At 36.9% G+C, this 25,597-nt stretch overlaps 1 protein-coding gene across 1 annotated transcript in view; it reads right to left on the reverse strand.

Annotated features, from left to right (window-relative positions):
* The window catches only part of HABP4 (hyaluronan binding protein 4), a 43,074-nt gene that overhangs the window by 10,000 nt on the left and 7,477 nt on the right, over positions 1 to 25,597 (reverse strand). The window contains exons 3-5 of the mRNA XM_036742388.1: positions 18,637 to 18,801; positions 7,102 to 7,185; positions 1,359 to 1,533 (exon numbers count right to left, since the gene is read on the reverse strand). Of these exons, the coding sequence (XP_036598283.1) occupies positions 1,359 to 1,533; positions 7,102 to 7,185; positions 18,637 to 18,801 (424 nt within the window). The remainder of the gene's footprint in view (positions 1 to 1,358; positions 1,534 to 7,101; positions 7,186 to 18,636; positions 18,802 to 25,597) is intronic.

Here is a 25,597-nt window from a genome sequence, read left to right on the forward strand (position 1 = left end):
TTTATGCAAAATAAGATCTACAGAAGTAAGTAAATTACACCACTGCATGAATACTGTTATCAATGCTTTAAGAACTCCACACAAAAGAACCCAAAGTGATTAAAGAGAGATGCTAATTAAAGAGCCAAAGCTAGAAAGAAAAATTGGCACAAATTTCTAACGTATAATTAAACTCTTACAGCTAATCAAACAAATCTGTGACCAAAGTCTAATCTGACTACAACTGAAAAGTACAAGATTAGTTAATATACTTTATAACGTCCTATAATTTGGAGCTTAAATGATTTTGAGAAAGTCTTAAATAGCTTCAATTCAATTCTGATATCCTAGGAGCAAAGCTGTCCAGATGAATTCAGAGTGGATTTATATACAGTCGTCCTTAATGTGTCATCACACTTCTAATTCTATACTAATATTAATATAGTTTTAAAAATTAATACACATCTAAGGGTAATATAATCACATAAAGAATAAATATAATTTGCTTTATCTATAAAATAAAGAGATTAAACTACATGATGTACTATAATTTTGGTATTCTATAGTATACAAATAGTATAAAGCTCTAGAGTCTAGTTCACATTTTTAGTTAAGGACAATTCAAATAAGATTCATTTAGCATATGGTATTTATTTTAAAAAAAGGCAATTAAATAAACTGGCTTCATGACTTCCTAACATGTTCCTAAAATATAAGTACTTATGCTTATGAAAACTACACAACTCGAATTTCAGTGGAAAATACAGCTCTGTACTTTAAATGATTTGTTATTTTAAAGAAGAATGAAGATACAATGAGACATTCACTATGTCTCTATCATCTCTGATGATCAATTTGTAAGAATTTTATTTCTTAATTATATTAACCAAGTTTGACCCATGAGAAGACTCAAGAAAATGGACATCTCTGCAAAGATGGGAGAGCATAAGCATACAGACAATATATATACTATCAGACTTGGTTGATTTGTTTTGATGAACTGATTTTTTCCCTATCTTTTATTCTTTGTTACACAAGGGATAGCTTTTGTGTACAGGAAGGGGGAGAAGTATAGGATAATAAATTTACAGCAGGAAGGAACCTCAGCAATCAACTAGTCTAGCCCCCTTATTTTAGAGATCAAAAAATTAAGTGACTTGCCCAATGTCACATAGGTGATAAATATCAAAGGTGGAATTTGAAACCAGGTCCTCTGACTCCAAAACATATCAATAAAATTTTTTAAAAGAATTTATAAATGATTTTTATAAAAGGAGTTGAAATGCTGTTAATGCTAAATTGTCAGAAAAAAAGGAGGTACTTTCTCCCAACATGGTACAAATTGGAATTGTCTCTAAAAGCTAAAAGGCAATGCTTACATCATCTCTATATTTTGACTTGTGAATCACCACTGCTTTGGAAGGAACAGTGGATTCAGGCTTCCGGATGTTGAATTCAGGCTTTGGTCGATTTTGCTCTTGGAGGTTTTTCCATTCATCTAAGGTCATTTCTTGAACTTGAGATTCTTCCACTAGCTCCCCAACTTCAGCAACTCTAAAAATTATAGTTGTAAAGATGAAATTAGCTAGTGATATATCAAAAAAGAAAGGAAGTGTGATACTTTTCAATTTGGCAATGTATTTCCTATGCTACCCATCAGACAAACACTATGCATAAACTAATGTAAGGGAAAATATTTAATTACACTCTCCCACTGAATTTTTGCTTTTCATGATTTCTTACCACAGTTACTATATTTCATCTTCAGGTGGTATGTCAAGAAGGTAAGCAAAACATGAACTCCATGACAATAACGTACCAAGTACCCATTCTCATGACAGATTGTATAAAATGCCCAAAGAAATAAAATGAAGGATGATTTATCAAGAGCAGCTTTTCTTCAAAAAAAATGAACCAAACATCTGAAATAGAACCTGGACCTAAACTGTCCACTTTTTTCAAGATTCTCGTCAGGATGATGTAGCATGTTTTTAAAGGCCTTTCTTACAGGAAAAAAAAATGTACTAAACAGACAAAATTGAAGGAAGTCTCCAAAAATGATAACCTAATGGGAAACTTCACAGACTATACTAAGAAGATTTACTTCTACAAAAAAAGCATTACTTTAAATACTAAGAGCTTTTCTAATGCTAAAATTTTATGATTTTGTGTGTTATTTTTAGGTCTGGAGATTAGGGATAATACAGCAGGAACTCCAACTAAGCTGGAAGGTTGCATGATTTGAAGGTTTTATAAACCCAGCAGAGTGCAGACTGAAGCATACTTTTTTTACTTTCTGTCTTTTTCTTTTTTTTTTTTTGCTCCCCCTCCGACATGGCTAATATAGTAATGTGTTTTGCATGACTTCCCATGTATAACTAATATCATGTTGCTTGCCTTCTCAATGGGTGGGGTGTAGGAGCAAGTGGGAGGGAGATAGTTTGGAACTCAAAAATTTTTAAATGAATGTTAAAAATAAAAAAATCAAACGCAAATTCAAAAGAAAAATGAAAAATCAAAAGCCAGTAGTCAAAAGGAAGAAAAGTACAGGAACAAAATAAAGAGAGAAGTCTCTCTCTACTAAGAATGTTAACAGCACACATTCTATATAATTTCACGATAGAAGGCTAGCAAGAAGACAAATGAAACACTAAAAATTATTTACAATGTCAAAGAACAATAACATTAATTAAAGAATTAGTCTCACGAAACAAGTTCAAAGATTTCTATGTATCCAAGAATCTTTAAATAAACAATAAAGCACTAGTTGATAAAAATCACTAATTTTTCAACTAGACATCAAATCAAAAAAGGAAAAAAATCTACTAAAGTGTTTAAGAATAAGAATACTATCTACACATTATTTGGACACAACAAAAGATCCTGAATTGAAAGCACTGAGTGGCTAGAAAAACAAGAAAATGAAGAATGTTAAAGTCACATGCAAAGCCATGAATTTTAAAACAGATGTAGTGTTTCCCCTAGGATCACCAACCCAATATAGCACCTTGTTGATTCTTCTGCACTCAGAAACACATGCTTACGGAAGACTTCCCTTTTCCATACTCAATTTTTTCTTGCTTGTTTTGACAAGAGATGCAAAGTAAGGTACAACGTTGCCAAGGGATCATTGGATAAAGATTATATTTAGAATACTTTGAAAGTAGGTCATGATTTCAAAAGCCACTCAGCAGTAAGACCAAAAACTGTCAAAATGATGGTTCCTCTGTGATAGTTTGAAGAATTGTTCAGTTGATATAACACTAAAGAAAATCCTTATTAGAAGCTCTGGCAGTGACCTGATGTTCGGTAGGAATGAATACATATTAATCAATTTCAAGTCAGAAATACATCAGAGTGTACTGTTGCCAATAATAATATCACAACTACGCCACTCTACATTTATGGAAGAATGAACGAGAGCTCCTATTTTGGTACTGATTTTCATCAACAAGGGATTAAGTGACTGCTATGGAAGGAATAACAGAAACTTTGGGGCAAATGACCATTTCATCTTAGAATTCATAACAACAAAAAAGGGAGAAAGATTTGGAGAAAGCAGATTTAAAAGTCTGCCAAGAAATGATATGCCAGATGGATGCAACAGGCCAAAAATCTAACCATAAACAGAAAAATTGGAAAGCGAATATTCACACTACAAAGAATGCTTTGGGAGTTTCTTGAAGTAAAATGCACCTGGCTGCTCAGGTGCCTGTTCAATGATCAAATTTACACACATAACTTTTCAGGCACATGAATGCTGCATAAAATGAAGTATAAGCTATTATATTGGATATTTTGCGGCTTCTACCTAGAAAAAAAAGAATAAAAAACAAAGCAGTTCAGAACAAGAGAAATTGTTTTTAAAAATATATTACAGAACCAAATGAAATATGATTTTTGAAACTCTGGAGTCTTCTTTTGAATTTAAACATTTTATATTTCTTTCTAATTTTTTTTATGTAATGTATGGTGGTGTTCCTAACTAAAAAGTCACTGGCACTTAAAAATGCTAAAATTTAAAGTGAAGAAGCTGTTTGTGGAATTGTGAATTGGTACAGCTACTAGGAAGAGCAATTTGGAATTATGCTTAGAAAATGACTAAAGTACCGGTAAGAGCACCATGTGCTTTATGAGGCTGGGCTGCTTCTTTAAGAGAGCTTGGAGGCCTGGTCTTGTTGGCCTCAGCAGGAAAAAGGACCCCCTTGAAGAGTCAGTTAGCACAGGTTTTAAGCCAAATCCCCACTGCCCTGCAGGAATAGCTTTCAACCTAAAGGCTGGTGAGGTGAATGCTGAGGCAAAGGAGTAGCTGTTCTATTTAAATTAGTAGCTTTAAATCTTGTTCTCCTTTGTCACCAGTTCTCCTGTTTTTATTGCATTTAATGGTCCATGGATGCCTCACTGCATTTTAACATTGACCCTGAATCAAGGGACTAGCTTGAGTGGCCCCAAGGAGATAAAAGATAGGAAGAAAAGGGAAAAACAACATACACACCTACTGCAACAATGTAAAGAGAAAGAACGAGAACTAAAAATGAAAAATGGAACACAAACACCAATGGAATGGCTGAGGTGGGACTGGAAGGAGAGGCGTAAGAACGAACGAACGTCAGGACAGCTGTTCGCTCTTTGCTGAGAGGAGTAAGGGAGTGAAAATATTAAACCAGGATTTATTAAGCACCTCTTATGTGCCAAGCATGGTGGGAAGAATAAAAATACAATCAAAACAATTCCTACTCTCAACATCTTATAATGATAACTATGCTGTTGGACTTGACTGGTAGGTTTACTGAACTGTCTTCGTGATAGACCTATTAAGGGAGGGAGAAGACATACTGGGAAATGAAGATCATGAATAAACAAAAGATATCAATAAAAACTATTTTTTTAAAGTTATGTAGGGCTGGATGTGGTGGCATATGCCTGTAATCTGCACTGCTAAGAAGGCTGAGGCTGGTGGACTAACTAAATTCAGGAGTTCTGAGCTGCAGGATGCTAAGCCAATTGGATGCCTGCACTAACTGCAGTTCCAATATGGTGTGCTCCTGGAGGACATACTATGCAATATTGCTATGTACCTGCTGAGTCCTATAATGCTAAGAAACAGCTCTGCTTTCCGGGAGAATGGACATATGGGCATGGTGGTGGGGAGAATCTTATGCATAAGATAAACTTTCCTGCAAATACCATTTCTCCCTATTTTTCTCGTTTCATTCCCCACCTTCCCCTTGAGTGGTGAGTTTGGACACCAAGTGTCTAGTTTCACTGAACTTTCTGAACACAGGGTCAATTGCTTTATTTTTTAAACTTTGGCTTTATGTTTAATTAAAAATGTAATTATAGGGTCATTTGTAAAGAACTAATCACATGAAAAACAAAGCCAAATTCAAAGGGAAAAATTCCCAGAAAAGTTATGGAAAATTCCTATCAAAGACAACACATAACTGTCACAGAATTTACAAAAGATAATAAGGTTGCTATAAATTAGAAAAGTAGGTGTGGGGGGCCTGTATGTGCAAAAATAATTATAGCAGCTCTTTTAACTGGTGGCAAAGAATTGGGAACTGACATGATGCCCATCAACTGGGGAATGGCTGAACAAGTTGTGTTATATGACTGTCTGGAATACTGCTGTACTATAAGAAATGATGAGAAGAATGCGCTCAGAAAAACCTGGAAAGACTTACATGAATTGATGCAAAGTGAAATGAGCAGAATCAGGAGAATTCTATACACAGTAAGAGCAATATTATATGATGATTGCGAATATCTTATTTTCAACAATTCTATCATCTGAGACCATTCCAAAGGATTTATGATGAAAAATGTTATCTTCAGGGAAAGAACTGATGGAGTATGAATGAAGATTGAAGCATACTCTTTTTAAACTTTTTTTTGTCTTTTCTTTTATATCATAACTAATATGGAAATGTTTTGCATGACTACACATGTATAACCTATATCAAATTACTTGCCTTCTCAATGAGGTGGAGGGAAGGAGGGAGAGAATTTGAAACTCAAAATTAAAAAAAAGAATGTTAAAAATGGTTTTACATGTAAGTGGGGGAAAAATAAAATAGTAAATACGTATCTTTTAAAAAGCAACAAGTCGACAAGAATTTTTAGGTGCCTGTTATGTGCCAGGCACTGCACTTATTTAACAGGAACATGAAAAAGGATGATGGAAAGGAGACTCAAAAGAGAACATTTAATGAGAGCCATTAGAAAAATGCTTAGATCAAAATAATTAACAATGAAATGACATATTCCTGAGAAAGATGTAGAGTTTTCAATGCCATTACAAGTCTGTCAAAAGAAACAGATGTAAGAAGCTAAGGTTTTAAGACAATGATCACTATTAGTTCCAGAGGACAGATCATGGAACACATCTCCCTCTTCTCGGCAGAGAAGAAGAGGCCTATGGATGCCGAGTGTTTCACATGCCATCGGACATAGCTGATGTGATGGTTTTGCTTAACTGATTTTCTTTAGGATGAGAAGAGTTTTGATGGGGGTAGGAAGAAGGTGGAAGGAAATTATGTATATTAGAAAATTATCTGTGGTATTAAAAAAGTATCAATAAGAGAGAAAATTAACATACCAGAATTAGCACAAAAGTTTGTACAACTGGAAGCTTTGGCCAATTTTTACCCTCTACCAATTTATGTTTCTATGAATATTGGTGATGGTACTAACAATATTAATGTTACTAATATTACAGCATTAATATTTATTATTAATAATACTAAATGTCACAACTCAGTAGGCCCTTCTAAAAAATGTCTTGAACATGACCACAAAATTTGAATTATAGAAAATCAACAAGCTATAAATCTTCTGCCATTTGCCTAAAAAGTGAATGATACAAGGAATAAATGGAAAAAAAATAAGGCTATCAGTTACTTCATCAATGCTGGTTCACTGGTAGAAATTCTAAGATTTGCAATATGCTCATAAGATCTAGTCTTTGAAATACATATGTATTACTAAGAATGAAGTTAAGTATTGAAAGACTGTCTTTTAGCAGTTCTTTCTATTGCATTACTATGTTTCTGAACCATCAATTGACCAATACTGTTGAAAGCATGCTCAAATTAAGAAAACTTAAATGAAACACTATACTTAGTCAAAGATTCTCCTTCGGGTACTCCTTGGTGCTCTTCTATTTCTGCAGTCTCTTCCATGGGAGCAGTTTGTTCCAACTCACTGCGAAATAATAAAAATACAGTCATAATAAAAATTATTATTGTTATCCATAAAAATCTGTATGTAGATTGAAATGTGATGAATCAGAAATCCAGGTGATAGTTTTCCAAATATCTTTTTTTCTTGATTTCTTAAGAAGCAACTTTAACTTTTCCACAATGTTATTATTTCACTGGATATTTATATATCACCTTGGCAATTCCCATTGAAAATCCAAAGGATTGTTGCATTTCTTTGAACTCAAACATAAAAAGTTATAATCTGAGATTCTCTCCTATACAAACAAAAATTAGACATTATAGCTATAGGAAATACTAATATCTTTGATTATAAATGTTCACAGAAATTTTCTAAAGTGGAAAAAAATTACTAGAAATGATCTCCCATTCTACAACTGGATACTCCAGTGTATTTTCAATTATGAATATGAGCTATAAGTAAATTGAATTTTAAAATATATAAATTATATATAAATACATAATAATATATAATATAGAAATTTTATATATAAAATATATAAACTATAATATATAATTTATGTAATACATATAAACTATAACACACTTAAGAAAAATCCACGAGAGAATAAAGGGAGGCAACATGGCAAAACAAACAAATATATACAACAGAGTATGTGTCAACCTCAAAGAACTTGAGAATCACTGGTTTAGCAAAGAGCGCTTCTGAAACACAGACATTACTTTTGCTTATATAATAGACAAATATTTAAAATTTAAACAACTCATATGCTGCTGAACAGAGCTGGAGAATATGATGTAACTATGTTGACTGAATTAATCCACTACAAATCTATGTTAAATAATTTCAATTGGGCCCTGGATGAAGGAAGAAAATCTTTTTACACTTCCCTAATCTACTTACTGTTCCACTTTCCATCTTTTCATCCCTCCTCAAACCTGTGGCTCCCCTTCCCCCCATCATCTCAGATTAGAACCTTGCCTCATACTTCACTGAAAATATTGAGGGAATTTGCTGAGAGCTCCCTTTCTTCCTTTGTTCATATCACACCATTCAGCTGCCTTCTGCCACTATCTGCTCCTTCACCCCATCTCTCATGAAAAGGCCCTTCCCTTCAAAGGAAACCCCTTTTCTGTGTATATGATTGCATTTCATTACACCTTCTCTAACAGACTGTCCCTCTATCATTGCCAACTCACTTATCTTCAGTCTCTCCCTGTTCTATGGTTGCTTCTCTCCTTTCTAAAAATATGCCCCATCTCCTCCCTCATCAATCAAAAAACCTTCACTTGCTCCTTCCTTCCCTGCTACCTTACATTTTATATTTCTCCTCCCTTTTGTGATTAAACTCTTCTTTGAAATGGCCTCTCTATAATAGGTGCCTCCACTTACTTTCCTCTCACTCTCTTCTTAACTCTACAGTCTGGCTTCCAACATCATCATTCAAACTCTCTCCAAAGCGATCAATGATCTCTTAATTGCTAAATCTAATGGCCTCTTTTCAATACTAATCCTTCTTAACCTCTCAGCAGCTTCTGGCACAGTCAATCACCCTCTTCTTAATACTCTCCTCTCCAGGTTACTGTAACATAATCTCTTCTAGTCCTCCTACTTGTCTGACCATTCTCTCTTAGTCTCCTTTACTGAATCTTCATCCAGGTCACACCTGCTAACAGTGGATGTTCACCAAAGCTCCATTACTGGGCTTTCTTAACTTCTCCCTCTCTAACATTTAACTTAGTGATTTCATCAGTTCTCATGGATTCAATTACCTCTGCAAAGGATTCTCAGATTCACTCAGCCCCAACCTCCAGGCTCACACCCTCAAATGCCTATTGGACTCTCTTGGACTGGATCTCTCGCAGACATCTTCAGTTCAAAGTATCTTAACCCAAAACCTTTTCCTTTCTTTCCTTTACTATGGAGAGCACCATCATCATTCCCAGCCACACAGGCTCACAACTTAAGAGCCTGTCATCATCAACCACTGTAATTACAATTTAGATTTGAAGATCTTTTCCACCCATTAATAGGCCATGTGACCTGCTTACCTTACAGGAGGCCTAAGTCACATGTGGTAAGAGGAGCTTGCTGAGAAGAAAAGGAAGTTGTATCACAGGAAATGCTGAGAGGGCAGTAAGGACAGCTAGAACTGAGGGAGACAGCTGACGTGTGGTGGCTGTGAGCGATTGTGAGAAGGCCCCAGCAGGGGGTGGATGGTTTTGGGATGGCAAAGCTCCATGCTGTGATACTGTGTTTTAAGTTCCTTGCTGTTACAATAAAGTGGGCTAATTGGTTGTGGGAGTTGGTTACTTGGTTTTGGGATCAGGTCCTCTGGCATCTGAATAAATGTTTTACTTTTTCTACCTTCTATATGGAGAGTCTCTCATATTTTGTGATACAGAATTACATGGGCATATTCACGATTATCATCAATGTTGTGTTTATTGCCTTGCTAATACGACTATCAATTCTTTCTCATGCCTCTCCACCCCAATGTACAATCTGTTTACAAGTCCTATCAATTTCGTTTTCCTTATCTTCATGGCAGGAAGGTCAAACAGTAGATAAGAGTGCTGAATCTGGAATCAGGAAAACCTGACTCAAATCCAGCCACAGACACTAGCTGTGTGACCCTGTGCAATTCATTTAATCTCAGTGCCTGTTTCCTCATCTGTAAAATGGGGATACCTATCTCTCAGGGCTGGATTTGATGATAAAATGAGATTTGTGAAGCACTCTACAAACCTTGAAGTGATATATAATTGCTAGATACTATTATCATGATTATTATTATTGTCATTATCATTAAATCTCTAGTATAATCCCCCTTTCTCTCCTTTGACATCGACACAAACCTATTATGCAGGCTCTCATCACTGCATGCCTTAACTACTGCAAAAGACTTCTGGCTGGTCTGCCTACCTCAAGTCTCTCCTCACTCTAGTTCATCATCCATTCAGCTGCCAAAGTGATCTTCCTAAAACTCAGGTCTGACCTCCCCCCACCATCCAGTTAACTCCAAAGGCTCCCTATCACCTCCAAGATCAAATACAAAACCCTGTGTTTGGAATTAAAAGCCCCTCATAACCGGGCCTTTCCTACCCAAAAGTCTTGTTACACCTTACTCCCTCTTCTCCTTGTACTTTATGATCTGGTAGCACTGGCTTACTTACTATTCTATCTCCTGACTCCTCCTACTTTTCCTGGCTCTTTCACTAAAGCCTGGAATTCTCCTCTTCATATCTATATGCTGGCTTCTCTGGCTTCCTTTAAGTCTCAAATAAAATTCTACCTTCTGCAACACGAACAAAAACTACCTATCCTGATCCCCCTTAATGCTAGTGCTTTCTCTCCAAGATTATTTCCAATTTATCTTACCTATATCATTTGTACATATCTGTTTAAGTTGACTTCCTTGAGAGCAGGATATGTCTTTTGCCTTTCTTTGTATTCCCAGCACTTAACACAGTGCCTGGCAAGTAGTAGGCACTTAATAAAAATGCTTCTTGACTTGAAACAATGTTTGGTTCTTCATAGCTCTAATTAGAACTGGCAGCAATGACTCTCTTACAACCAAAAACATTTTAAACTTTAATAAGCAATGTTCTTCCCTTCCCCCTTAAATGTTTTATTGATGTTTATCAATAATGTCACGACCATCACTGTCATTTCCCAAAGACACAGTTGGCCCCCACTAGAACACTCCCTTTGTTAACAGAAAAAAGCGGTTAAAAAGAAGAAATCAGAATATCAGTTGGTCACATCTGAAAGTTTGTGCCTCATTCCACCCTTAAGAGCTCACTACCTATTTCCAGGAGACTCGCTGCAAATTTCAGCATCAGCCTTCTTAAGTCATGTTTAGTCACTACACTGATGAGAGTTCTTAAGTCTTTTAATGCTGTTTTCCTGCACAGTATTGTGGTCACTGTATAAATTATTCTACTTCTACTTACTTCAGTGTATCAGTTCATATAAGTCTTCTTAAGTTTTTCTGAATTCTTCATACTTACAGGTTTTTACACCTCAATACTATTCCATTATACTCATGTCACAATTTCTTCAGCCGTTTTCCAATTGATGGGCATTCACTAACTATCCTTCCAGTTCTTTGCTTCTAAAACCACTATAAATACTTTCATACAGAGAGAGCTTTTCCTTCCATTTTTGATCTCTCTAGAGTAATAGCTTAATTAAAGGATATATAGTTCAGTGATTTTTTAAGTATAATTCCAAATTGTATTCCCAGAATGGTTAGACCAGTTTAAATTCCACCAACAATGCATTACTATGCTTGTCTTTCTACAACCCCTTCAACATTTGTGATTTTTATCTTTTTACCGTCCTTGCCAATATGATGGGTGGGAGGTGAAACCTCAGAAATAATTTGCATTTCCATTATTAGTGATCTGGAGCATTCTTCCAAATAATTGTTGATAGCCTACATATCTTCTTTGAACAACATGAGTTCCCATCATTTGTTTGACAATTTATCTATCCAACACAATAGCCTTCAAATAAATGTTTTCCTATTTGTTCTAATGCTAATCGCAAAAACACTAAATCTCAAATGAAACGTGAATAAATGAATATTTACCTTTTTTTGAACACTTCAGTAAGGTATAGAATTATTTAAAGGATTAATGTTGGCTACTACCCAATCTTTTCTTGCCACGGCTTCTAGACATGCCTAAAATAACGGAGCCATAACTCAACCTTCTGTGCTGTGAAAGGATAATAATATCTATCTCAAGGATATCCCTTTGCTTACTCCAGAAGTGAAAGAGCTGCCCAAGAGGGAATGGGCATTCATTCAAATTGTACTTTAATATATTATATATTATTATATCTTCAAGATACATAAAAATGTTACCTAAAATCATTATGGGGGCAGAGAGTCATACTGGAGGCCATGGGGGACTGGACTATGCCAGTTTGAACATTTATCTCTCCAAGCTATAAATGTTTGCATATTAGGTTAATGTTAAATAAAATTGCTTCTGGCAGATAAACATAAAAATGCAGGGTACAATATTGGTATTTTTGAGAGTGGGCTATACATTAATTATCTTTCGGTCTTAATACATATTATGTTCTATCTTTTTTCCTACTTCTCTGATGACATTTTCATACTGTGCAAGTCCTCATCTTTAGTATGTTGGAGTGTGTTCACAGCTACCATATATCTCTCCATTATTGATAAAGACTGTGGTATTCCATGAGTCCTTGTCAAACATCATCAGAAAAGTACAGGTATTTGGGGAACATCTGAAGAAATTGTGAATTAATGGAATATTACTGGGCTATTAAGAAGTACTGTGTGAATATGAAGAATTCGGAGACCCTTGGAAAGACTTTTATGAAATGAAAAAGAGAAAAGTAAGCAGTATTATGAAAACGAGATATAATGACCATGATAACATAAAGGAAAAATAAGAGTAAAAGACACGCAAATTTGGGTAGCAACAAATCAGCCAGATTTTACATAGCACTTACAGCATAAGTGCCACCTCATTTGATCCTAACAATCCTGTGAGGCAGATGCTACTACTATCACCACTTTACAGATGAGAAAACTGAGGCTGACACAGTTACTGGACTTGTCCAGCGTCACACAATTAAGGTCTGGGGCAGGATTCAAACAAGGTCTTCCTAACTCCAAGTCCAACACTACTGCCTCACACCTAGCTGTTCCTAATGATGAAACACCTCTACCTCCACTCAGTAGAGAAGTGGTAGATTGCACAGGCTGTCAAACATCAGCAACATGTCAATCTATTTTGCTGGGCAATTCTAGAAGGATGTACAATTAGGAAGTAATGACAATTTAGGAAAAAAAGTCAATTTTTTTTGAAAAGTATTTAAGCTTTTTTATTTAATATATTTAGTTTTCACAAGAGTTTGAGTTACAAATTTTCTCCCCATTTCTACCCTCCCCCCACTCTAAGATGGCATATATTCTGGTTGCCCTGTTCCCCAGTCAGCCCTCCCTTCTGTCACCCCACTCCCCTCCCATCCCCTTTTCCCTTCCTTTCTTGTAGGGCAAGATAAATTTCTACGCCCCATTGCCTGTGTATCTTATTTTCTAGTCGCATGCAAAAACTTTTTTTTGTTTTTGAACATCTGTTTTTAAAACTTTGAGTTCCAAATTCTCTCCCCTCTTCCCTTCCCACCCACCCTCCCTAAGAAGTCAAGCAATTCAACATAGGCCACATGCGTATCATTATGTATAACCCTTCCACAATACTCATGTTGTGAAAGACTAACTATATTTTGCTCCTTCCTGACCTATCCCCCTTTATTGAATTTTCTCCCTTGACCCTGTTCCTTTTCAACAGTGTTTGTTTTTGATTACCTCCACCCCATCTGTCCTCCCTTCTACCATCCCCCCCTTTTTTTACCTTCTTCCTCCTTCTTCCTGTGGGGTAAGATACCCAATTGAGTGTGTATGGTATTCCCTCCTCAGGTCAAATCTGATGAGAGCAAGATTCACTCATTCCCCCTCACCTGCCTTCTCTTTTCTTCCTACAGAACTGCTTTTTCTTGCCACTTTTATGTGAGATAATTTACCCCATTCTATCTCTCCCTTTCTCCTCCTCTCAATATATTCCTCTCTCATCCCTTAATTTGATTTTATTTCTTTTAGATATCTTCCCTTCATCTTCAACTCACCCTGTGCCCTCTGTCTCTCTCTCTCTGTCTCTCTCTCTCTCTCTCTCTCTCTCTCTATATATATATATATATATATATATATATATACACACACATACATATATGCATACATACACACACATATACATATATATATATATACATAAACATACATATATTCCCTAAAAAGTCAATCTTTTTAAAAATTGGTTAGAAATATGGGTTTTTGTTTCAGAGAGATGCTTGGGGTCATTAAATAAACCATGCAATTTCCCAAAGGCAATTATGATTATCTTCACCTATTCAGTTCTGGCTCTGCCTCATGGTCCATCTACAGTGTGCCTGCCTAAGTTTTATTGCTGTTGTACAACTAGGTGGCACAGTGGATATGGTGCTGGACCCGGAGTCAGGACGACCTGAAGTCAAATCCAGCTTCAGATACCAGTTGTGTGATCCTGGGCAAATCACTTAACCCTGTCTGCCTCAGGTTTCACATCTGTAAAATGAGCTGGAGAAGGAAATGGCAAAGTGTTCTAACATCTTTGCCAAGAAAACCCCAAATGGGGTCACGAAGAGTCAGACAGGACTGAAATGACCAAACAATAACAAGTGCCTATCATCAGCCAAACATTGTACCTTATGAAACAAAGACAAAACCAAAATGCAATTTACCTTCTATTGTGAAAACATGGATGCACATGAGTATATACAAAACATACAGCAAGTGAATACAAAGTCGTTTCTTGAGGGTGGGCTGAAACACTAGCAGCTGGGCAGATCAGGAAAGGTCTCATGGGAGAAGCTGGCACTGGGGCTGAGCTTTGAAGTTCAGAATTCTAAACCAAGGTGAGGAGGGTACATTCTAGGTACAAGGGCTAACCCATGCAAAGGCACAGAGACAGGCAATTAAATATTATGTAGAAGACATAGCAAGTAATATAATTGTTTGGCAGGAACATAGAATGAATGTGAGTAATGTGTAGCAAGTTTGGAAAGGCAAGCTGGAGTCATATTGTAAAGGGTTTTAAATGCTAGAGAAGTTTGTATTTCATCCCTGAGGCAAAGGAGAGCTACCGCATTAACATGGTCAGGCTTGTGCTTTAGAAATATCACTTTGGACAGAGGATGGATTGGAGAGAGGAGAAATCTGAAGCAGGGAGACTAATTAAGCAGCTATTACTATAGTCTGGGCAAGAAGGAATGAGAACAAGAACTAGGGTGGAGGCTATAGGGATAGTGGGTTGGTGATAAGAGGACGTTTTTGGATGTGGTGAGTTTAAGTTGCCTATGGGACATTTAGTTGGATATGTACGATATAGGTCTGGCAAAAAACAAGGGATAAATATGAAGATCTGGGAATAACCTGCAGAGAGATGATAAGCCATATGGCTTGTTCCTTTAGCTGTACAGCATCAATGGGCATTCTTCATCCACTCAGTTTTCAGTGTGGATGGGGAGGGTAAATTCTCATTCATGAACTTCTAATGTTTCAGGATTTGCTACATAAGGTCAATGTCAAGTATATATGAGCATCTGGAGGACTTCACTGTCCATGGAATTCATATAATCATAGATCTAGATCAGGGGACACCTAGTCCAACCCCGTCATCTTACAGATCAGGAAACGGAGGCCCAAGGAAGTTATGGCTTATTAAGGCAGCACCAGTGTAACACAACAGAGGTGGCATTGGAGTACAGATCCTCTGATTCTGAAGATAATGCCTTTTCTATTATATTTTAGGAATCCCTCTCTGATCTGGATTCTCCACTGGATATGACAGCAAATACCAACTCCTGGCAAGCACAAATTTTCCTTTTAGCTTGATGAAATACACTTACAATGGAATTTTTTTTTAAATCGTGGTCTATTAACTAAATGGTTTTTCCCCTTACCCACTGTTTTATAACTCGAGAAAATTTGGAAATTACCTTTTAAGTCCTTAATTAAACTTGGATATGTCATCTTTCCAACCTACAAAAGGGCAATAAGTCATACCTTCCAATTTATAAGTGGGCAGGTCAGTTTACAAATAGGCTGGCTTCGATAAATAAGCCATAACAAACAGACATGATAGATTGTATAAGAAAACAGATACAGAAATGTTCTACACATGAAGCAATTTTTGAGATTAGCCATGGAAAAGTACTGCCATTCCAAGATAAAGTGGAAGAACTGAACAGGAAGGCAAAATGAACAAGCTAGAGAGTCCTGTCTTTTTTTTTTTTTACAACATTACATCCTAGTTAAATATTCTAAATCCCAATAATGTTAGAGGTATGTATATTCAAATATTAGTATTGAAACACATCTGTAAACCAAAAAGAATTAAAAAGGAATGATTTTTTTTATTCTACCACTTAAAATTATCAATTTCACTGCTCCTTGCCAGTTTTCTCACTAATGAACAGAAAATTTTTCATTTTATTTATCATTTTGGATGGCAATTGAGATTAAGTGACTTGCCCAAGATCACACAGCTAGTAAGTGTCAAGTATCAGAGGCAGGATTAGAACTCAGGTCCTCCTGACTCCAGGGCTGGTGCTCTATCTACTGTACCACCCAGCTACCTAAAAATTTTTTTAGATATTTTATATGGTGGATGTGTACAAGTATTATATAAAGTATACACACATAATGCATGCAGAGCAGTCTAGCAGAAATGCATTGCTATAACATCAAACTTTGAAGTTTTTTTTGTTTGGTCTCTTACTCCCTATTTATACAATAAACCCAACAAAGGCAAAAAAGTTGAGGTTTGCTGCCAGTTAATGGTCCCACTGATAGCACTAAAATTAGAAAGGGCAAAAATAATGAAAAGAGAGGGAAAAGGGAAACCAAATTAAGACTCCCTTCCATGCCAACAAAAACTCACTGAACCCTTTCACTCCTTAAAAAGAATTTTACATATACCAAACTACCAAATTTAATTTTAAAGTGTGTTTATAAATATTATGACAATCCTAAGGGAAAGAGAAAAGACAGAAAAGCAATGAAGTGAGTACATGTAGGATGAGCACTTTGGAGTCAGAAAGCTTTGTGTTGACATTTGACCTCTCAAACATACTAGTTGTGTGACCATGGGCAAGTTACTTAGCCTCTTAATGGCTCAGATAACTGTTAGAGATGAAGATGCCAATCAGGTGTTTTCATAGGACATGGTGTCCATGGATGAAATCACAGGTCCAGGCCCAAAAATAACAGCAAAAGCAACCACTTTTAGTATCACAGAGATCTGACTAATTCCAGAAACTCACTGACATATATACCACCCCACATTTTGCTTCCATCTACAGACATACCTTCTAGCTCACCGAAGCAATCTATCCTTTCCAGAAACCCTGGTTCCACTCTTTCCAATAAGCAGAAATATCACATGATAGAATGGATCTTAGGACATCAAGATACCCATTTACAAAAAGCCTTTTACAAAAGCCAATATCTTAATATTGTTACAGTTGCTATGAAAGATAGAAAAAGCAGAGGGAGAGGAAAGGTATGAAAAAAACTAAAAACCTGAGGGAATAAAAGCACCAAGAGAAATTTTCAAAATTTCAACATCAAGAAAGACTTTTCTTTCAGTTTTCTGCCTCTGGTTTAAAAAAATGCATCTGAATCCTGGAAATAATTTTAAGAGAACAAAGAAAAATATCATGGGCTTACAAAAATATTGAGAAAAATTAAGTATGTCTACTTAATTGTTTCTATGAGGCACTGCGATATAACGGAACACACACTGGATTCAGAGTCAGGGAATCAGAATTCAAATCATACCACTGTCACTCAGTAGCTGTGTAATCAGAGACATTATTCCCTTAACCTCACAAAGCCTGTTTTCTCATGTAAAATAAAGACAATAATATATGTATTACTGATCTCACAGGGGATGTGGTGAGAAAGGGTTTTGAAAATCTTAAAGCCCTAGATATCTGCATATAGAAATTTAGTAGATGCTCAAACATTTGGCTGACATTACAAAACTGTTGACTTAAAATAATAAAACAGTACACTATTTGGTGAAATTAGAAAAGGAAGTTAAAATGTCACAGCACACTGCACAAGAGCCAGGCACCCAAATGTCAGTTGAAAGAAATTTTATTTCAAGTCCACTCAGTAGAGATGTCCCACGAATTTTATCAACAAGATACTGTAAAAGTATGTATTTGCCTTTAAACTAGGCGCTCATTAATGACACGCAAATAGGAAGATATTTCAAGCAGATCACTGAGGAAAACTATTTTTAGGAAAGGAATGCAGACTCCCGGGGAATAAGAATAGCTCACATTTATATACAGCTCCTCAAAGGTCTGCAAAGTGTTTCACACGCACCATTTCATTTGCTTCTCATACAACCTTGAGGCAGGTGATATTATCTGTCTTTTGTTGATGAGGAACCTGAGATTTGGAGACTTCATCAGTGTCTCACAGTTAAGACATGTTTTAAGGAAGATTTGTACCCAGCACTCAGCACTCTATTATGCCATTCTGCTTTCCCAAAAGATGACTAGATAATAAATTTTCCACTTGATTGCAGAATGTCCAGTGGACACAAATATGGACTGCACCTGATATCATCTTTAACTGATCCCTATTCATGAGCTCCTCTACTTCCACCCCTTCTGTCTTCTGCTCTGGTTGTTGAACCAGAAACAATATTCTTTTAAATTGAAGACCTATTTCCCTTAATCTTCCAATTCAGAAATAACCTAAACAAAAAGGTGGGAAGCTTCACAAAAGGCACATTAATTCAAAACTAATTTGAATCATAACGTTTGATATTATCTAATGCTACAGCAAAAACCAGCATATCCAAAAGAACTTACATTTTATCATTTCCACCACCATGTCTTTCAAATTCTCTCTTCCCTCTTTGGTCAAAACCATCAAAAGTTCTGTTCATTCCCCCACTTCTTCCTCTGCTTCGCATTCCACCTCTTATGCCTCCACGGCCTCTAATTGGTCTTTCCCGTTCAAATCTTTCAACTGGCCTAAAAGGAGAAAAAGAGATACTAAAATAATTAAGTTGGTTAAATAGCATTATTTTTTAATTTGATAAAATTTTTAAAATCCTTATTTATTAGCATGTTACAAGGCATAGCTCAACAGGTACTAAAGCATCTTCTAAATTAAATATGAAGTAGAAACCATGAGAGCAAGGGTTCATAACCTGAAATCCAAGGTCTTTGTATAGATTTCAGTGGGGTGGGGTCTTTGAATTTAGATGGGAAAAAATACCTTTTTATTTTCACTAACCTTTGGTTTCCTTTATAAATTCTCTGTATTTTATTTTACATATTTAAAAGCATTATTATTCTGAGAAGATGTTCCACAGCCTTTACCAGAAGGTGCAATAGATTCAAAACACAAAGAAGTTAAGAAGACCTATACTAGAGAACACCTTTATAATACTATCTTTAAGTAGAAATTTAAAATAAGATTTAAAAAATACTGACTGGACCTTTCTGTAACTGACAAACAGTCAAGGGCCATAAAAAAGGGTAGTTTTAAAGGAAGAATCCAAGCTATCACGACCATATGAAAAAAGTGATCCCAATCACTAATCATTGAAGAAATGCAAATTAAAGCAGCTCCGGTTCCACATCACATCCATCTGATTGGCAAAGATGACAAAAATGGAAAATGACAAATTTTGGAGGAGTTACAGATAAACAGACACATTAATGTACTCTTGGTGAACCTATGAATTGGCACCACCAACCTAGAAAGCAATTTGAAACTACACCCCAGAAATCATTAAACTGCATGTATCTAAACCCTTTGATCTAGCAATACCACAACTAGTCCTATAACCCCAACAAGTAAGAGGAAAAGGATCCATATGTACAAAAATACTTACAGCAGCTCTTTTTGTAGTAACAAACAAGTGGAAAGCAAGGAAGGACTATCCATCAACTGGGTAATAGCTGAAATACTCTCTTATCTATCTTACTCCCCCCTTCCAGTGACTTGGAACCATAAGCTGCCATTATACAAACTCCATTCTCACCATTCCCCACTGCAAACTACTTACTTCCACCTCTCCTCTCAACCCTAATGTCCAACTCCAGATCTATTTACCTTTCTACTTTGGTCTCTGGAATGCCTGCTCCATAGTTAGTAATACTGCTTTCATTTTAAAACTTTATTTCATCTTGCACTCACTGAGACCCAGCTCTTCCCTGAGACACCGTATCAGTAACCAACCTTTCCAGTACCAATTGCTCGCTGTCACTACTTCCAAAATCTCCCTCTACCACCATCACTTGTGAACCTCTCCTGTGAGAATCACTCAATTCATATTTGTTACCCAATTGAGATTCGGACAGCTTTTATCTGCAGACCCTTAGGAAATTCTTCTTACTTGATGAGTGCACTGCCAGAATCATGATCTTTCTCTCCACCTTAGCTCCTGTCCTCATACTATTAAATTTCAAAATACATATTGATAAAACCTCAAGTACCCTGACTTCTCAAGTCCTCCCATCTAGTCATCCCTCATAACTAAACTCCACCACAGAGTATGTGCTTAAAATTACCATCACCTCCAAATGCTCCATTTCCATGTTCATTAATTCTGAAAATTCATTAATCTGATCATATTTTTATCATTCTACCTTTCCCTCTGTCTTATGACCTTAAGGTCTATTCTTCTTCCCTTCATCCTTGTCTCCAATCCCCCCAGCCCTCAATTCTTTCCCACGCCATCACCCTTAGGATGCTCTTTTTCATACTTTATCTCAACTCCTTGGAGAATCAGTTCAACTCTACACAATCATCTACATTAATCCCATTGTCAATCATGCAAAGGAGACTCAGGAAACGCATGGTCAGACAAGTAGGAAGAGAACCAGGCGAGAGCAATGCCACAACAACCAGAGAGCAAGAAGTATCAAGAAGAGTGTCACTGACATTGTCAAAGGCTGCAAAGGGTCAGGGATGATGAAGACTGAGGAAAGACCATTAGATTTGGAAATTAAGAAATCATCAGTATCTTTAGAGAGGGTAGTTTCAGGTGAATGAAACTGGAAGTCAAATTGGTTTCTTAAGGAAAAAATGAGCAAACAAAGGCTGAACATTGGTTTATTCCCAACGTCCATTGCCTTCCCTCCTATTCAAGCACTGCTAATGGAACTAGAGAAAATCACATCATGCTGACTGGGATACAATGAAAATTTATGTCACATTAATATCAACTGGCCCTGCAGCAAGATGATCTCTTATGTCTCCCTAATCGAATAACTATCCTATTCCCCACAGTGGCTTTTTAAAATGTCTTCATCCCTCCTCAAACCTTCCATGGCACGCGTGTAAAACAAAACAAAACCAAACCCAAGGCTATTTGCTAAGAATTTCCTGTCTCCCTTCTTCCTCACAGCCATTAGATGTCTATACCATGTTCTCTTCCTTTGCCCCCCGTCTCACATGACAAGATGGCCCTTCTCTTTAGGGAAGCAAATGCCTTCACATTCAAAGGTGATCCCACTCCACCCCATCTTCTCTAGTAGACTGCTCCCTCTACCATCCCCATTTCTCATTAATTTTCAGTCTCTGCCTGTTTATTTGCTGCTTCACTGCTACCTAGAAACATGCTCATTTCTTGCTTAACCTTTAAAAACTCCCACTTGATCCATCGATCTCCACTATCACCCTTATCTTTCCTCCCTTTCATGGCTATATTCCCTGAGAAAGCCATCTCTAATGACATCTTCACTTCACCTCCTTTTCTCCCCCCCCAAAACTGAATTTTGTCTCAACCACAAAAAAGCCAGGATTAGAGAAAGATACAAATGTAAATATGGACAGAGCTCAACCTCTGCCTACATGTTAGGAATTTTCCTAATGGGATCAGAACATTTGTAATTGAACTCATAATTTTCCATCTAAAATAAACTCCCTACATTAAAAAAAAAAACACTGTCCCCACAATGATGGGCCACTATATTACTCTTGGGTTTCAAAATGAACTCATTAAGCTCATTAAAAATAAACTAATTTACACCCAGGTGTTACAAGCACATATATCCTAGACAGACGCTTCAAAAGAACAATGGGTTAGGCCAGAATTGAATGGGAGGACAAATTATGACCTATAAACATAATGGAATGTTACTGTGCCATAAGAAATGATGAAAGAGATAAAGAAGAGAATCCTGGGAAGATTGTAGAACTAATGCAAAGTAATCTGAGCAGAACCGAGAATAATTTATACAATAACATTATAAAGACTAACCGGGAAAGCCTTAAGAACGCTAATCAATTACAATTCCAGAGGACTGATGATTAAACAGGCTCCCCACATAACAGACAGGTGATGGACTCAATGCAGAATGAGATATATTTACATTTGGATTTGGGCAGGTAGGTGGTGCAGTGCATAGAGCGCCAGGCCTGAAATCAAGAAGAAAATGACAAACCACTCCAGTATCCCTGCCAAGAATACCCCAAATGGGGTCATGAAGAGTTGGACATGACTGAAATAAATGAACAACAACAAATATCTGGTTTTGACCAATATAAGAATTCATTTTCCTGACTACACATAGACACGTTCTGGCCTAGACAAAACCCAGACTGAACTCTCTATTTGGTTTTGTCTTCCCCGGAGCAGAGGTGGGTATATGGCTTATCCTAAGATATATATTCCTAAACTTGGAGGCAGCATTTGGGAGAGCAGACAGTGCAGTGACAGCACATCTAGTAAAAAGTTGGGACCCCATTCTAAGGGGAAATGGCAGCAGCCTCTGCCCTGACACAGTGGGCAGTAGCAGCAAATGTGGTATTTATTATTCCCTGGCAGCAACACTCAGCCTGACCTTGACAAAGGGGCAGCAGTAGCCTCAGGCCCCAGCACAAAAGGATCAGAGGTAATGCCTGGGCTTGGCATAAAGAAACTGTGGCAATCTTGTCTATGGCAATACTCAAGCCCAGCAAAGGGGGCATCATATTGGCCTCAGCCAAGAAAGCAGCGTCAAAGCACAGCAGAGGGGGGCACTACAAGTAGATCCACCAGAGCACTAGGCTTTAATTTGGAATGGATAAGGTCCCTCCACACTGTTGCCACTGGTTAACTCCATAACTGTACTTTACCAAGGGACTAATGCATAGAATTATCGGGAGCTGCTTTGCTTTAAAATAACATGAGGAAGGTGAAACTCTCTCTATAAAACTAACCACCCAGGCCCTGCCGATTGGAAGGGGGCAATCCTTCAGTAAAGCCCGATGGAGTTCTCATGGAGGAAGGCTCAACACAAGTGATAACACAGCAATGATACTTCTCATTCCTCGCAGCTGCAGTGCCTCCTCCAAATGTATCACATGACTGATATGGAAACGTTTTACATGGCTGCATATGTGTAACCTGTATCAAACTGCTCATCATCTTAGGGAAGGGGAAGGGGAGGGAGGGAAGAAGAGAATTTGAAGCTCAAAAGTTTAAAAAATCAATGTTAACAATTGTTTTGGCATATAGTTGAAAAAAATTAAAATGACACTGTATCTATCTTGAACATAACCATATTACATGTTGTTTCTCCAATAGAATGTAATTTCTGAGGGAAGGGAATTGTCTCCCTTTGGTCTCCGTTTTGTTGTTGCTATTCGGTCGTATCGCTTACGTCCGACTCTTGGTGACCCCATTTGGGATCTTCTTGGCAGAAATACTGGAGTGGTTTGCCATTTCCTTCTCCAGCTCATTTTAGATGAGGAACTGAGGCAAATTAAATGACTTGCCCAGGATCACACAGCTAGTAAATGTCTGAGGCCAGATTTGAACTCAGGAGGCTGAGTTTTCCTGACTCCATCTCTAGCACTCTATCCACTGTGCCACCTAGCTGCCCTGTGTCTATATCTAATTACAAATGCCAGGCACACAGTAGGCACTTAATAAATGCTTAGTGAGTTGGCTGGTATATTATAGCTATTATCATTACCAACATCATGATCTACTGGAATAAAAGCAGGCTGTTTTATCGACTTAGACGTTTCCCAAGCTCATGGAAGGTGGTTTTTCTCTGTACATTTTTTAATCATTTTAAGCTTAGATACAAAATGAGAAAAGAAATAAAAACGTTTTAACATGCCCACAGCAGAATATAAGTGAGGACTCGGTATAAGACTTATATAATAAATAATAAATATATTAAAGATATAATACATTATTTTCAAAGCTACCCACAGCTTTTCTCTGCTTCCTTCTAGGGTTTCTTTTATTCTCTGCTTGCACCTTATTTTTTTTTCCCTCCCTATCCCTTCCCCTCCCCTAAAGAAGGCTACAGTTAAACCTGAGGAGATACGCACACACACAAGATATCTATAAACATACACATATGTATACACATACACTTGTACACATACACATATATAATACTGTATTATGCATATTTCTACTTCATCTTTCTTTGGAGGTGGAGCACATCTTCCTTCATATGTTTAAGCCTTTCCATATATTTCAAAATTAACCAGCTCATCATTTCCTAGACCACAGAAGTATTCCAACACAATCACATCCCATCTGAGAGACTGTCTATGAACGTTTTTTCCCCCAATTTTCTGCATTCCTTCTATTCTTGGCTACACTGGTTTTGTTTATGCAAAAAAAATTTAATTTAAAATAAACTTATCCATTTTACATTCCAACAATGCTCTAGCCTTCTAATTTAAGATTTGATATTGCTGAATCTCCTTCCTTTACATCCTTTCCCCCTGGTTTCTTTGAGATTATTGATGGAAGGTGTTTAATAAGTCCTCAAGCTTTTCTCAACATATAGTGGGTCTTCTTTGACAATCTGCAAATCAAAGAGTTTCTGCACAGGAACCAAAGCAAATTTATACAGCATATACGAGGTTTACTCTATGATGGAATAACCAGAGGACAGTGTATATGATGGCCACACATCAATGCTTTGTAATGTGTGCCATTTAAAGTCGTATCCACATCAATGAGATCACAAAACCAAAGCACCCCAGTGCCTTGCACATAATTAATGTTTATTTAATTGAGGAGTCAGTGAGTGAGCAGAGAAGAGAAGACAGATGGCAGAGTCTAAAGAAGAATTTTTCAGAATTGCGTAGATTTAAGCAAGTTTATAAGCAGCTACTGAAAAGGACCAGTAAAAAGCCAGCTAAAGGGCTAAGTAGAAAGACAATGACTGATGGGGTGAGCTCCTGGAAACGGGAGTATATAGCATCAAGGGTACTGGCTTGTACCTGGCAAAGAGAAAAGTCATTTCTTCGCAAAGAGATATAAGTAAGGAGGTCAAGTAGAGGTGAAGATGTAAAAGGTTCTGAGGTGTTGAGTAGGAAAGACAAAGGAATTCACAGCAGATGGCCTGTATTTTATTTTTCAGTAAAGTAAAGGACAAGGTTATTTTGACATTGGTTGGGGTAGAAGGGGGCATTGATTGAAGGGAGAGCATGACGTATGGGAAGAACACTGGAATTAACGTCACAAACCACGTTTAAACTCTGTCTTCACCATTTACTATGTGTGACTTGGATGAGACTATCTCTCTAAACCTCAACACTCATACTTTAATATGAGGAAATAATGTTTTCCTCATGGGGTTGCTTGTAAGGGAAGTGTTTTATATATTTGTAAAAGGATATATATCTGTGTTCACACACACACACACACACACACACACACACACACACACAGAGCCTAGTATTATTTGGTCATGTACCTAGAGTCAGGAAGACTATAAGGTTCAAATTTCACCTCAAAGACTTAGCTGTGTGACCCTAGACAAATCATTTAGCTTTTCTGTGCCTCAGTTTCCTCATCTG

Source organism: Trichosurus vulpecula, chromosome 1 (assembly GCF_011100635.1).
Source record: "Trichosurus vulpecula isolate mTriVul1 chromosome 1, mTriVul1.pri, whole genome shotgun sequence".
Classification (NCBI taxonomy): Eukaryota; Metazoa; Chordata; class Mammalia; order Diprotodontia; family Phalangeridae; genus Trichosurus; species Trichosurus vulpecula.